This window comes from Mustelus asterias, chromosome 2 (genome assembly GCF_964213995.1).
Source record: "Mustelus asterias chromosome 2, sMusAst1.hap1.1, whole genome shotgun sequence".
NCBI classification, from domain to species: Eukaryota; Metazoa; Chordata; class Chondrichthyes; order Carcharhiniformes; family Triakidae; genus Mustelus; species Mustelus asterias.
Genome location: NC_135802.1, coordinates 96,690,522 through 96,704,351, shown reverse-complemented (window position 1 = coordinate 96,704,351; position 13,830 = coordinate 96,690,522). Strand labels below are relative to the sequence as shown.

At 44.8% G+C, this 13,830-nt stretch overlaps 1 protein-coding gene across 3 annotated transcripts in view; it reads left to right on the top strand.

The window, feature by feature from the left end:
* Positions 1-6,296: 6,296 nt before the first annotated feature.
* clxn (calaxin) overlaps positions 6,297-13,830 on the top strand; it is a 27,886-nt gene continuing 20,352 nt past the window's right edge. Inside the window, exons 1-2 of one of the 3 annotated variants that reach the window (XM_078238970.1) lie at positions 6,297-6,522; positions 12,926-13,081. In XM_078238970.1, the coding sequence (XP_078095096.1) occupies positions 6,441-6,522; positions 12,926-13,081 (238 nt within the window). In that variant the 5' untranslated portion in view covers positions 6,297-6,440. Of the gene's footprint in view, positions 6,604-12,925; positions 13,082-13,830 lie in introns of all 3 variants that reach the window. The other 2 variants (XM_078238992.1, XM_078238981.1) reach the window with 2 other exon arrangements.

Genomic DNA, 13,830 nt, shown 5'->3' with positions numbered 1-13,830 from the left:
AGAGCTCAGGTGAGCGCAGCGCCGAGGGGGGAGAGGGCCAAGCCCAGGTAGTACCCAGGCACTGCCCCCTGACACTCTCCCGGCACTACTCAGACAACCTGGCACTGTCAGGGGGCCATGCTGGGGGTCAGTGGAAGGGGGCAGTGTCAGGGAATGGATTCCATGTGAACCTTTGTGTACAAGGGTGGTCTTTAAATCCTTCGTCAAGGGGTGAGTAAGTGGCAGACACCAGAAGGGAATAGCAGAGAGACAGGGGAGGGGGGTCAGACAGTTGTGGAGGGATGCGGCGGGTGACAGACAGTCGGGGGTGGATGGGTGGGGAGTGCAGACAACAGGTGAGGAGAATCTGTACAATAGTTAACGAGGGATAGAGGTAGTTTTAATTCTTCTAACATTTTGAGAATAACTATTGCTGTAAGATAATTGGGGCCATCCTGATTTAAATTGCATTTTCAGATGGTTTCCATTGCAGAATAATTGCTCATCGGAAGTTTGCATTTCCTGGGCAATTCCTGGGAATCTCTGGGGATGTGAAAGATGCCAGCATCTTTCAGCATCTTTGGGGTACCCCCCCCCCCCCCACCCCCCGCCAGTTATACTGCTCTTGAGCGTAAAGGTTACACACCATTACAAATTTGGCAAGACCGCACTATAATTCTTTACTTCCATTTCCTATCAGGCATTTAGTTGTTCAGGAAAAAGAGGCAAGAAATCACAGCTGGGAATATTTGGGGATGGGCCCTTGCAATTGGGAAGTGGGTGAGGGAGAAAGAGATTTGGGCTTGGTGAGTGGGGTGGATGGAGAGGAAGGCTATGGCTGCAGGGTGGGAGCAAGGAATTGAGGACAGGGGTAGTGTGGGGGGAGGCTATCATGCAAGAGGGAGATGGGAGACTGAAAGTCCCTAATGTTTCAGACAGAACATTGTAAAGGACATGTACATCATGAAGCGGATGTAGCTGAAGGGATGGCTATGATCTTTGTGACAAAAAAATGTGCATGAGCTCCTCACACTTTTGGCTAGATGTGAGGGTGGAGGTGGGAAGAATGGTTTAAGAAGACATCTTGTGGTGGATAAGAGAACTTGGCTGTTATCCTATATAATCTTTAAATAGTGAGCAGTTTTAGCAATACATAGTAAAACTCAATAATGCTTTAATTGCTCTGACCAGATATAGCGATAGATGTTTAAATTGTTTGTCGAAAACGTTTCAAATCTGTGACCCTAAGATTTAAGAGGGGAGACAAGAGGACACCCCTCGAAGGAACAAACTGCAAGAGAGAGAGATTAATGATTCTAATCGGGACAAGGGGTAAAGGTGGTGGAAAGGGTGTTATTTAGAAAATCAGTACTTGCAGAAATATTAAGATGAATTGTAGGCCAAATGTTAAATTGTTGTGTATTTAGTGCAGTGATTGATAAGTGTGTTGAAAGGGCTTTTTTTCTCATGTACAGACAGAATAAAATCTGGGGAAGGAGCATATTGGTAGAGAGTGACACAAGAAAAAGATTAGAGATTGCCTTATCAGTGACGGTTACAATGGGAGTGGATGGACAATGTGAGATCACAAACTTGAGGAGGTGGCTGTGTATATGGGGAAGAGAGTTATATGGAGGGAGAAATTTAAAGGGAAAGTCACAAATTCAGAGGAGAGAGCGCAAGGAGAGTTAAAATGGAGGTTGAAATTACTGAGGATGAGAAGTTTCACAATGCAGAGGTTGGGGAAGGAAAGCAGATACAGGCCACGATTTTACCGGCTCACTCCGCTCATCGGTAAAATCGCGCAAGAGCCAAGAAATCAGGGTCACGTCCAATTTCTCAGCTCTCGGAATCTTACCGGCACCAGATTTCTGGTGCTGTCAGTCTTTCATCTATTTCCGGTGAGAGGCTGAATAAATTATTTAAATTTATTATAATAGAGTTTTGCGTGTGATTAGTGAGCCTGGCGCTCAATTGTCCGGGCTCACTTGCCTTTATGGCCTTGCCGGGAGAGATTCTCTCCAGCGAGTAAAACACTTGCTCCCCATGAATGGAGAACAGCCGTGTTGCCCTCACTGGTAAAACCAGAGGCCATTGAGGCCCCACGGGGAAACCAAGGGCAAGGGGGGTGCCCCTTGGGCACTGCCAGCCTGGCAATGCCAGCCTGGCACCTTGGCACTGTTGGCCTGACACCTTGGCAATGCCCACAGGGCACCTTGGCACTGCCTACCGGGCAGTGATGTGGGTGGGGCCTGAAGGCCCAGGGCCGGGAGGGCCTATGGAGGCTGGGTCTATGGGGGGACAGGGCCTGAAGAGGCGGGGCCAGGCCAGGGTGGCCCACTCGGGGACGGAGCGGGGGAGCCATTGCGCACTCTGCATCAGATCAGTGGTGGGGGAGGGAGGAGGACCTGCTGCACATTCTGCATCAGATACAGTGCAGAAGGAGGCTATTCAGCCCATCACGCCTGCACTGACAACAGTTCCACCCAGGCCCTATCCCTGTAACACCACGTATTTACCCTGCTAGTCCCCCTGACACTAAAGGCAATTTAACATAGCCAATCAACCTAACCTGCACATCTTTGGAGTGTAGGAGGAAACCAGAGCACCCGGATAAAACCCATGCAGACACAGGGAGAATGTGCAAACTCCACACAGTCACCTGAGGCCAGAATTGAACCCAGATCCCTGGCACTGTGAGGCAGCAGTGCTAACCACTGTGTCACTCTGCCGCCTGCATTCGTTCTTGGAAGTTCACATCCCTTTGGGACAGAGAATTCCAGATTTCTACTCTCATTTATGTGAAATAGTACCTGCTAATTTTGCCCCTGAATAGCCTAGCTCTAATTTTAAGATCATGGGCTGGATTTTACATTCCCCCAATTAATAGCTGCTTAAGGGTTTCATCCAACCGCTACCATTAGGTGGAGGCCCACATCAGTTGGTAACCCTGCTGCCTTAGCTCTAAGGGCTGGTGTCGGGCAAGCAGTGAGATCCTTCTTTGAGGTTCCCCATGACCTTTGGAGGCAGCCCCTCCCCTCATCTTACTTCCCTCTTTTACCCTCCCCTTCCCACTTCCAATGACTGGCACAGTTTCCTTCTCCTTAGTTTCAGCAAGAGAAACTTAACAATGAAAATGTCTGCTCCTTTAAGCATTACCACCATCCTAAATGCGATAGGCTAAGCAGAGGTCTAATGGGCCAAACATTAGGATCATATTGTGCTGTGAGACAGCAGAAAAGAATTGTATACAATTACCTGTAACCAAGTCTAAAGATCAACTCTAAGTTCAATTGGGAATGTAGAAGAGAATATGCATCAGGCATAGGATACAAAGACCTAGTGAAGTAATGCTGATCTAGGGCAACCTGTCTGCTGAACTGCCCCCACATAGCAATATTGGAGATGGGACACAATAAAATGGTGAAGGGTTTTCTCTACAGACTAATGAATGAATGAAGAGATACAACAGACAAAGTTGAAGATTTGTAACCTAATTACATCAAATCAAGAAAGGTATTGAACTATTGGAGAATTTGGAGAATTTGGGCGGCACGGTAGCACAGTGGCTAGCACTGCTGCTTCACAGCTCCAGGGACCTGGGTTCGATTCCCGGCTTGGGTCACTGTCAGTGTGGAGTTTGCACATTCTCCTCGTGTCTGCGTGGGTTTGCTCCGGTTTCCTCCCACAGTCCAAAGATGTGCGGGTTAGGTTGATTGGCCATGCTAAAATTGCCCTTAGTGTCCTGAGATGCGTAGGTTAGAGGGATTAGCGGGTAATATGTGTAGGGATATGGGAGGAGGGCCTAGGTGGGATTGTGGTCGGTGCAGACTTGATGGGCCGAATGGCCTGTTTCTGCACTGTAGGGTTTCTATGATTTCATTTCTATGAATTTAAGCAAGGATGATTGATAGAGTTACTGGATCATAGACCACATCTCAGAAGAATGTTTTATTGCTCAAGTGAATCAAGCTTATCATCCAACACAAAGCAGACTGCTTGATCTTGATTGGTACCCATTCACCTTATTACATATCCGCTCCATCCACCAACAGCGCACAGTGACTGTAGCACATACCATCTACAAAATGCACTACACCCACTAGCCAAGGTTTCTTCTATATCATCTTCCAAGCCCAGGATCTCCACCACCTAGATGGAAAAAGGCAGCAGGAGCATAAGAACACCATCCCTTGCAAATTCCCCTCCAAGCTTAATAACCATCCTTATTGGGAAATATGTCGCCATTCTTTCATTGTCACTGGGTCAAAATCCTGGAACTCTCTCCTGAGCAGCATGTGGATGTACTCACGCATATACTGCAGCAGTTCAAGAAGGCAGCTCATCACCGCCTTCTCAAGGGCTATTAGGGACAGGCAATAAGTGCTGACCTTGGAAGCTGCACCTTTATTCTAAGAACAAATATGAAAAAAGTCCTGTAATTCCAGTGTTAAAATCACTTTCTCAGAAACAAAGCTGAAAATTTACAGGTCTATCTATGTCAACAATGTTTTGATTATTGAATCATCTTTGGAAAGAAGGAAAAACAGACATGTGAGGCGAGGGTGATAATTTTGACAAACATTGTGCTAGCAATAACCCCTGTCAATCTTTTCATTTCCATTTAAATCAATTTCACCTCTTTTTTGCTTCAATACCTTTCTGAAAATGGATGTAGTAGACATGTTTACTTTCATCTCATAATTTCTCCTAACACACTCTGACATCCTTTCCACTCTGTATTTTTTCTACTTGAAAGCTACTCGATGCACTCAAATAGTCCCACTTTGATTGCCCTCACAAAGCAGTATTGGTGATGAGATGCCAGAATGGTAGAGGATTTTCTCTACAAAGAAATGAACTTTGTGATCGCTTCGAGTCTTGCCAAACTCTTTTGCATCACAAAACAGAAGGGGTGTATTTCACATTCTAATCACGTTTCTAATTTTTACATTTTTATTTGTGTAGATTCTTATAAACATGCAATTCTAATTAAATTCCATGCACAATACACAGATGGAAACATGCTGCCAGAGTAGACATTCTATTGGTGTAGAGACCCATTCAGTGCAGACACTCTGCCAGTGCACAGTGAAGACGGCACTGTGGCACAGTGGTTGGTACTGCTGCCTCACAGCGCCAGGAACCTGGGGGGAATTCTGGCCTCAGATGACTGTCTGTGTGGAATTTGCATGTTCTCCCTGTGTCTGCGTGCATTTTTTCCGGGTGCTCCAGTTTCCTCTCACACTCCAAAGATGTGCAGGTTAGATGGATCAGCCATGATAAATGGACCCTGATTATCAGGGGACTAGTAGGGTAAATACGTGATATTTAGGTGATAGGGCCTGGGCGGGACTGTGGTCGGTGCAGACCTGATGCGCCAAATGGCCTCCTTCTGCACTGTAGGGATTCTATGAAGACATTCTACCAGTGCAGGAATTCTGTCAATGCTTACATCACGAGAGGGCAGACATTTTATCCATGTACGATGCAGGCATTCCATCAATGCAGACACTCTTCAAACATTGCAGATACCATCAGTACAGAGACTGTATTCATCTGCGAACGAGGACAGTGCAGATATCCTGCCAGTTTGAACAATAATCCGTTCAGACAGTTTGTAAATGCAATTATTCTGTCTCAGCTAGCATAGTAAGAAGTCTCACAACACCAGGTTAAAGTCCAACAGGTTATTTGGTAGCAAATACCAAAAGCTTTCGGAGCGCTGCACCCATCTGACGAAGGAGCAGTGCTCCGAAAGCTTTTGGTATTTGCTACCAAATAAACCTGTTGGACTTTAACCTGGTGTTGTGAGACTTCTTACTGTGTTCACCCCAGTCCAACGCCGGCATCTCCACATCATCAGCTAGCATAGACAGGGCAGACATTCTGCCAGTATAGATGGTGCAGTCTGCCAGTGTAGACATTCTTCCAGTGCAAACATTCCAGTTTGAAAGTAGAGATTATGCCAGTGCAGACACTCTGCCGGTGCACTTTGCCAGGTAGAGAGTGAACTCTGCCAGTGCAGACAGTACAATGAACTGTGCAGATACTGTGACAGTGCAGACAGACACAGACATTGCAGACACTGCCAGTGCACACACCATGCCAGTGCAGACGCTTTGCCAGTGCGCACGTTGTGTCAGGGCACCACTTTGCCAATGCAGACATTCTGCTAGTGCACACACTGACATCGCACACATCATCTCAGTGCAGACAGGCACACTGACATTGCAGACACTGTGCCAGTGCAGACACACACTAACAGTGCAGAGATTTCACTCCGGCTGAAGCCCAGTCTGATGTCAGCACTGGCTGCGCGCGCAGCCGCTGTCCTCGCAGTTTTCTATTGGCCAGTAGCTGTGGCCGTTGCCAGGGTTACGGTTGGCGTTGGTCACAGACGGGCGTAGAGGGGCTGAGTGAGTGAGTGTGAGGGGCAGGGCGGCAGCACCGGAGCAACAATGTCCAGGATACGGCCATTAGACATGAGCAGGAAGCAGTACCAACAGCTGGCCGACACCCTCTGCAAGCTCACCAAGCGCTGTAAGTGAGGCCGGGGATCCCCGGGCTGGACACAAGGTCGCCCCGCTCCGGGGAGGCGGCCAGCGCCATTGGGGGCTGATGGTAAGGTGGCGGAGCGGCTCCCTCACAGGAGAGTGCCCCGGGCGGAGAGGCTCCATTTCCCAGAGAGGGGCCCAGGGATCCTGCTCCAGACACTCCCCCTCTGACCAGCCACTCTCAGCCGCCATGAATTTCAAAATTCTACCTGCCTGTGCCGGGGTGGGGGCTCCATGTGAAGATGTCCTCTCCTATCTCCCCCTTCCCTCAGCATTGTCCACCTTTAGAGGCTGCTCTCTCTGAACCACTGGCAGCTCACCCACTGCCCTTCATTACATGTTGGGCCACGTTACAGCGAACTAGGACGCTACCTGTGGCAAAATCCCTAAGCCCTACTTGCTGGCATGTGAACCCCTATCAAGCCTGAAATCTGAAGCCCGTGGAAATAATTACATATGGCATAGAGCAGGGCAGCCCAACCAGCCTGTTGCCAGTACTTGTGCCTCTTCCCACTTCTCCAGTCTGTTAACCCTGTTCCTGACTCTGCAGATGCTGCTAGATCCACTGACTATTCACAGCATTTTCCCTTTTCATTTCAGTTTTCCAGCACCTACAATATATTTTTTAAATGATTAACTGTTAGACCATAAGACCACAAGACATAGGAGCAGAATTAGGCCGTTTGGCCCATCGAGTCTGCTCTGCCATTCAATCGTGGCTGATATTTTTCTCATCCCCCATATCCCCTGATCCCCTTATTAATCAAGAACGATTTGCCGTGGTTCCCCGTGGACGGCAAGAAGAGTTCATCAATCAGAATAGAGAGTCTGAGTCTTGATCTTCCAGGCAGCAAGGCTTTATTAGCTAATACATTTCAATAAAGCCGGGATTTCCAGATGAATCCAAAAAACCAGTTCTCTGACAGTCCTTTTTATCCACATTTAGCTTCATATTTCATAATTCTTATCTTACAGTCAAGGTTTTTTTGTTGCAGACCCCAAGGCCACTTTTCGTTGGCCACCATGGTTTACTAGACCTACGTTATCTGCCTTCTTTCTGATTGGTCACTAATGAATGTGCTATGATCTCATTGTGGTTACATCTTGCCTTCTTATCTGAAGTTTATTGTCTAATCAGCCAAGGTTGTTGTTTGTTCAACCATTGTAGGGCATCCTGCTATGCCAAGTCTTTTTTCCCGTTGTCTGACTTTCTCACGTTTATTTAAGAAATTACTTTCAACTTCTGTGTGTTTGCTTGACTTCTTTCAGCCTTTATGTTCATTTATGTGAGTATCCATGTGTACCGACCTGGTAAGGTATTGTGCACTTAAAAGGGTACAGGTGTATGCTTAATAAGATATGTGATATATGAGAGCTTCTTAAGTAGTGATTATCTCTTCTATGTTAATTATTATCTCCTACTTGTCCTAATAATTATTCCTTCCAATATATGTTGTCTTAATGATTATTCCTTACACTATCTATCTCTGTCTTAAAGACACTCAATGGCCTGGTCTCCACAGCCTTCTGCGGCAAAGAGTTCCACAGATTCACCACTCTCTGGCTGAAGAAATTCTTCCTCATCTCTGTTTTAAAGAATCGTCCCTTTAGCCTGAGGTTGTGCCCTCTGGTTCTAGTTTTTCCTACCAGTGGAAACATCTTCTCCACGTCCACTCTATCCAGGCCTCGCAGTATCCTGTAAGTTTCAATAAGTTCCCCCCTCATCCTTCTAAACTCCAACGAGTACAGACCCAGAGTCCTCAACCGTTCCTCATACGACAAGCTCTTCATTCCAGGGATCATTCTTGTGAACCTCCTCTGGATGCATTCCAAGGCCAGCACATCCTTCCTTAGGTATGGGCCCAAATCTGCTCACCATACTCCAAATCGGGTCTGACCAGAGCCTTATACAGCCTCAGAAGTACATCCCAGCTCTTGTATCCTCGCCCTTTTGACATGAATGTTAACATTGCATTTGCCTTCCTGACTGCCAACTGAACCTGCACATTAACCTTAAGAGAATGTTGAACAAGGACTTCCAAGTCCCTTTGTGTTTCTGATTTCCTAAGCATTTCCCCATTTAGAAAATAGCCTATGCCTCCATTCCTCTTTCCGAAGTGCATAACCTCACACTTTTCCACATTGCATTCCATCTGCCACTTCTTTGCCCATTCTCATAACCTGTCCAAGTCCTTCTGCAGCCCCTCTGCTTCCTCAATACTACCTGTCCCTCTATATATCTTTGTATCATCTGCAAACTCAATTCCTTCCTCCAAATCGTCAATGTATATTGAGAAAAGTTTTAGTCCTAGCACTGACCCCTGAGGCACACCACTCGTCATCTGCTGCCATCCTGAAAAAGACCCCTTTATCCTCACTCTCTGCCTTCTGTCGATCAGCCAATCCTCTGTCCATGTCAGGATCTTACCGTTAACACCATGGGCTCTTAACTTATTTAACGGTCTCTTATGTGGCACCTTGTCAAGGGCCTTCTGGAAATCTAAATAAATCACGTCCACTACTTCTCCTTTATCTGACTTCCTTGTTACCTCCTCAAAGAACTCTCACAAATTTGTCAAACATGACCTCCCCTTGACAAAGCTGTACTGACTCAGTCCTACTTTATCATGCACTTCCATGTACTCTGCGATCTCATCTTTAATAATGGACTCTAAAATGTTGCCAAAGTCAGGCTAACCGGCCTATAATTTCCCTCCCTTCTTAAACAGCGGTGTTACATTAGCTACTTTCCAGTCCTCTGGTACCCTCCCTGCCGCCAGTGATTCCTGAAAGATCACCACCAATGCCTCCACAATTTCCTCAGCTATCTATTTTATTACCCTGGGGTGTAGTCCATCCGGTCCAGGTGATTTATCCACCTTCAGACCTTTCAGTTTCCCCAGAACCTTCTCCTTAGTGGTGGCCACTGCACTCACCTGTGCCCCCTGACTCTCCTGGAGCTCTGGCATCCCACTGGTGTCTTCCACCGTGAAGACTGATGCAAAGTAATTATTCAGTTCCTCTGCCATTTGTTTCCTATTATTACTTCTCCAGCCTCATTTTCCAGTGGTCCAATGTTTATTTTTGCCTCTCTCTTATCTTTTATATATTGAAAAGCCCCCTTTAACACAAGAATGCAAGAAATAGGAGCAGGAGTACACTAATATGGCACATTGAACCTGCTCCATTCAATATAGTAAGAAGTTTAACAACACCAGGTTAAAGTCCAACAGGTTTATTTGGTAGCAAAAGCCACACAAGCTTTCGAAGCTCTAAGCCCCTTCTTCAGGTGAGTGGGAATTCTGTTCACAAACAGAGCTTATAAAGACACAGACTCAATTTACATGAATAATGGTTGGAATGCTAGTTGTAAGTATTCGCATTCCAACCATTATTCATGTAAATTGAGTCTGTGTCTTTATAAGCTCTGTTTGTGAACAGAATTCCCACTCACCTGAAGAAGGGGCTTAGAGCTTCGAAAGCTTGTGTGGCTTTTGCTACCAAATAAACCTGTTGGACTTTAACCTGGTGTTGTTAAACTTCTTACTGTGTTTACCCCAGTCCAACGCCGGCATCTCCACACCATTCAATATGATCATGGCTAATCGGATCTTCAGTTCCATTTTACCACCTGCTTTAATTTCCCGAGAAACCAAAAATCAGTCTATCCAAGTCTGAAATCTATTCAATGATGTAGCATCAACAACCCTCAAGTAGGGATTTGAAAAGTTCATGGGCCTTTGGGTGAAGTCATTTCTCCTCATCTCAGTACCAAATGATCAGTTCCTTATCCTGAGACAATGCCCCTGTATTTTAGACTCCCCGACCAACATAAGCAATCTCTGTGTATACCCTATCAAGACCCATCAGGATTTTGTAAGTTTCAATGAAATCACCTCTCATTCTTCTGAACTCCAGAACGTAAGCCCAGTTTACTTAGCATCTCATCGTAAAACATTCCAGGGGTATAAGAGCTAGAGGCAGGAGTTGGCAATTCAGCTGCTCAAGCCTACGCCGCCATGCAATACGATCGTGGCTGATCTGATTTCATCTCATCTGCACCTACTTGCATGCTCCCCATAACCCTTCATCCCTCTACGAATTAAAAACCTATTAATCTCCTCCTCATATTTGTGTGGTGTTCCAGCATCCACTGCACTCTAGGACAGAGAAATTTCATAGATTCACGATTCTTTGAGTGAAGTCATTTCTGTTTTAAATCTGCCACCCCTTAGCCTAAACCAATGGCCTCACATTCTACAATGTCCAACAAGAGGAATCATCCGCTCTCTGTCTATCTTCTCAATCCCCTTTAGGCTCTTAAATATCTCATTAGATCGCTCATTCTTCTAAACTCCAGTGAGTACAGCCCTAAACTGCACATATAATAAGCTCTTCATCCCTGGAATCAATCCAGTGAACCTTCTCTGAACCACCTCTAATGCATTTATATCCTTTAAGTAAGATGACCAAAACTACGTGCAGTACTCCAGGTGCAGTCTCACCAATGCCCTATACAGTTGCAACACAGTTCCTCTATTCCATTCGCAATGAATGCCAAAATTCTATTTGCTTTTCTTGTTACCTGCTGCATCTGCATACTAACCTTCTGAAGTTTGTGCATGAGATCAACCAGATGTCTCTGCACCAAAGCATTTTGAAGTTTCCCTCCCATGTAGACTTACCCACTTTAAATTCCATCTGCCTAATTTTGGCCTACTCACCTAACCTCTCCATATCCATTTGTAAATTTCATATTTCCTCACTGCAACTTGCTTTCCCAGTGTCATTTGCGAATTTGGCTACAGTACATTCTATCCTTGTATCCGAGTCATTAATATAGATTGTAAATAGTTGGGGCCCTGAGGACTGAACCTGTGGCACATCACTAGTTACATCTTGCCAACCAGAAAAAAATCCATTTAGCCCCACGTTTTACTTTCTGTTGGCCAACCAACTCTCTATCCAAGCTAATATATTACCCCCAATCCTGTGGGTCCTTACCTTGTGTATTAACCTTTTGTGCCCCACCTTGTCAAATGCCTTCTGGAAGTCCAGATATTCTACATCTACAGGACCCCATTATCCAGTTTGCTTGTTACATCTTCAAAGAACTCTAACAAATTAGTCAAACATGATTTACCCTTTATAAACCATGCTGACTCTGATGGATTGTGTTTTGACTTTCCAAATGTCCTGTTACTACTTTCTTAATAATGGATTCACACAGAGTGCCAACAACAGCCATTAACTAACTGGACCATAGTTATCTACTTACAACCTTCCTCCCTTTTGAACAGGGGCATTGTATTAGCCATTTTCTAATCCATGGGAGCCTTCCCAGAATCCAGGGAATTTTGAAATATTATAACCAATGCATCCACTATCTCTGCCACTTCCTTTAAGACCCTAGGGTGTACGCCATCAGACCCTGTGGACTTTCTGCCTTTTATCCCAAAATCTATATGGTGCTGCTTTTGAAACTCAAACATTTTAAGAATGTTAAACAATATTGGACTGTACTGTCACAGCAATTTTAAAAATTATAAAGGAAGATGCCTTTGCACTTCTCATTCCTCATTCTCTGTTTCGCCTTTTGTCTTTATTTTTTACATCCCCAACCTCCCCATGCCTTAAGCTCTGTTAATACTTTTCCTGGAGAATGCTATGGGGGTAAAGCCATATCCAAAGGACAACGGGAAGCCTTCTATTAAAACTATGGAGTTTTTAATTCTAAAACCATACGCTAAATGATGCCTTGAAATTTCAGCTTGTGATAGCATAAGAATGTGATGTTGAGATGGAAGAGTAAATGATCACAGTACAATTGCCTTAAGTGAGGGCAATTTGGCAACTGCAGTTGTTATCCTATTTTAGAATTACTGTTTTGAGGCAGCTGAATAGCTGACACAAACTCTCCCTGTGTAACACCATAAAGTTCTGTCCGTTTACACTGTGATTTGCTCTTCCATTAAGGACAGATTTCAGCGTGCACTTCTTTTGAGGGAGGGTAGTGGCGTACTGGTACTGTCACTGGACTAGTAATCCAGAAACCCGGGATAATCCTCTGGGGACTTAGTTTTGAATCCTGGCAGATGATGAAATTTGAATTCAATAAAAATCTGGAATTAGAAATTTAATGATAACCAAGAAACCATTGTCGATTGTTATAAAAACCCATCCAGTTCACTCATGTCCTTTAGGGAAGGGAATCTGATCTACAACAATGTGGTCGACTCTTAAATGCCCTCTAAATGACCTAGCAAGCTCCTCATTTCAAGGGCAATTAGGGACAGGCAAATAGGGGCAACCCCCAAGTCCCATAAATGAATAATAAAAGAAAAAATATCTGAGGTTAAGAAACATTTTTTCCTCTGCATTTTTTGCAGTCAACAGACATGAGGTACAATGTTTGATGAAAGTCTTCAGTACACTTGTTGCCACTTTTCCTGAGCAGCGTATTGGAATTGGACTGGATCGAAACAAGTTTAGAAACATTCTGCACACCACGTTTGGAATGACTGATGATATGATCATGGACAGAGGTGAGAGTTACAGTATGTTGCCGATATGGTAAGTTTTCTCAATGTGACTCAATGAAATGAGCAGCACAAACTGGAGTCAATGTAGAACTGCATGTGTGCTTGTCTATATATACTTGCATAGAGCTGTGTGTGCTAAATTTCAAATGCTAGGTAAATTTTAAAAGTTCAAAATGAGCCAGCAGCTGCATCACTTCTTTACTTACATTGGAACATTTGGCAGTTAAATTTATAAAAGATTTCCACATAAGTCCAATGGATTATCTGTGAATTTTTATACTCTCGATGTTGTATCAAATTGCAATCATCTGGCAGCGGAGGTGGCTTCATACCTCTTGCCTTTATTATTGTTCACAGCCATCAACAGCCAAACCATCAATGTTCTAATAGCTAGAAAGAAAGTTCATTGTGCTGTTGGCTAAATGTCAATTTAAAATGTGTACCAAATCCCTGTGTTGTGCCTCATAAGTGAGATATGTGAGGCAGAATTTTCCTTTGGAATTCAGGACCCCCACTATCAGACTCATGGGGGCAGAAGCTCGCACTGTGTGGAAAACAGTTAATCAATGGTGGTTTTCACCAATTTGCCTATTTAATTGCCAGAGAGTGGGCTGGCCATCCAGTTAAGGATGGCAAAGGATTCTCGAAACTGAGGGAGTGTGGTGGAATATGAGATCTTTTAGTTTGAAAGCAGGATGACCTGGCAGGTAAGAGGGAGAGAGAATGCTCCAAAACATAGCAGCCTCTATCCA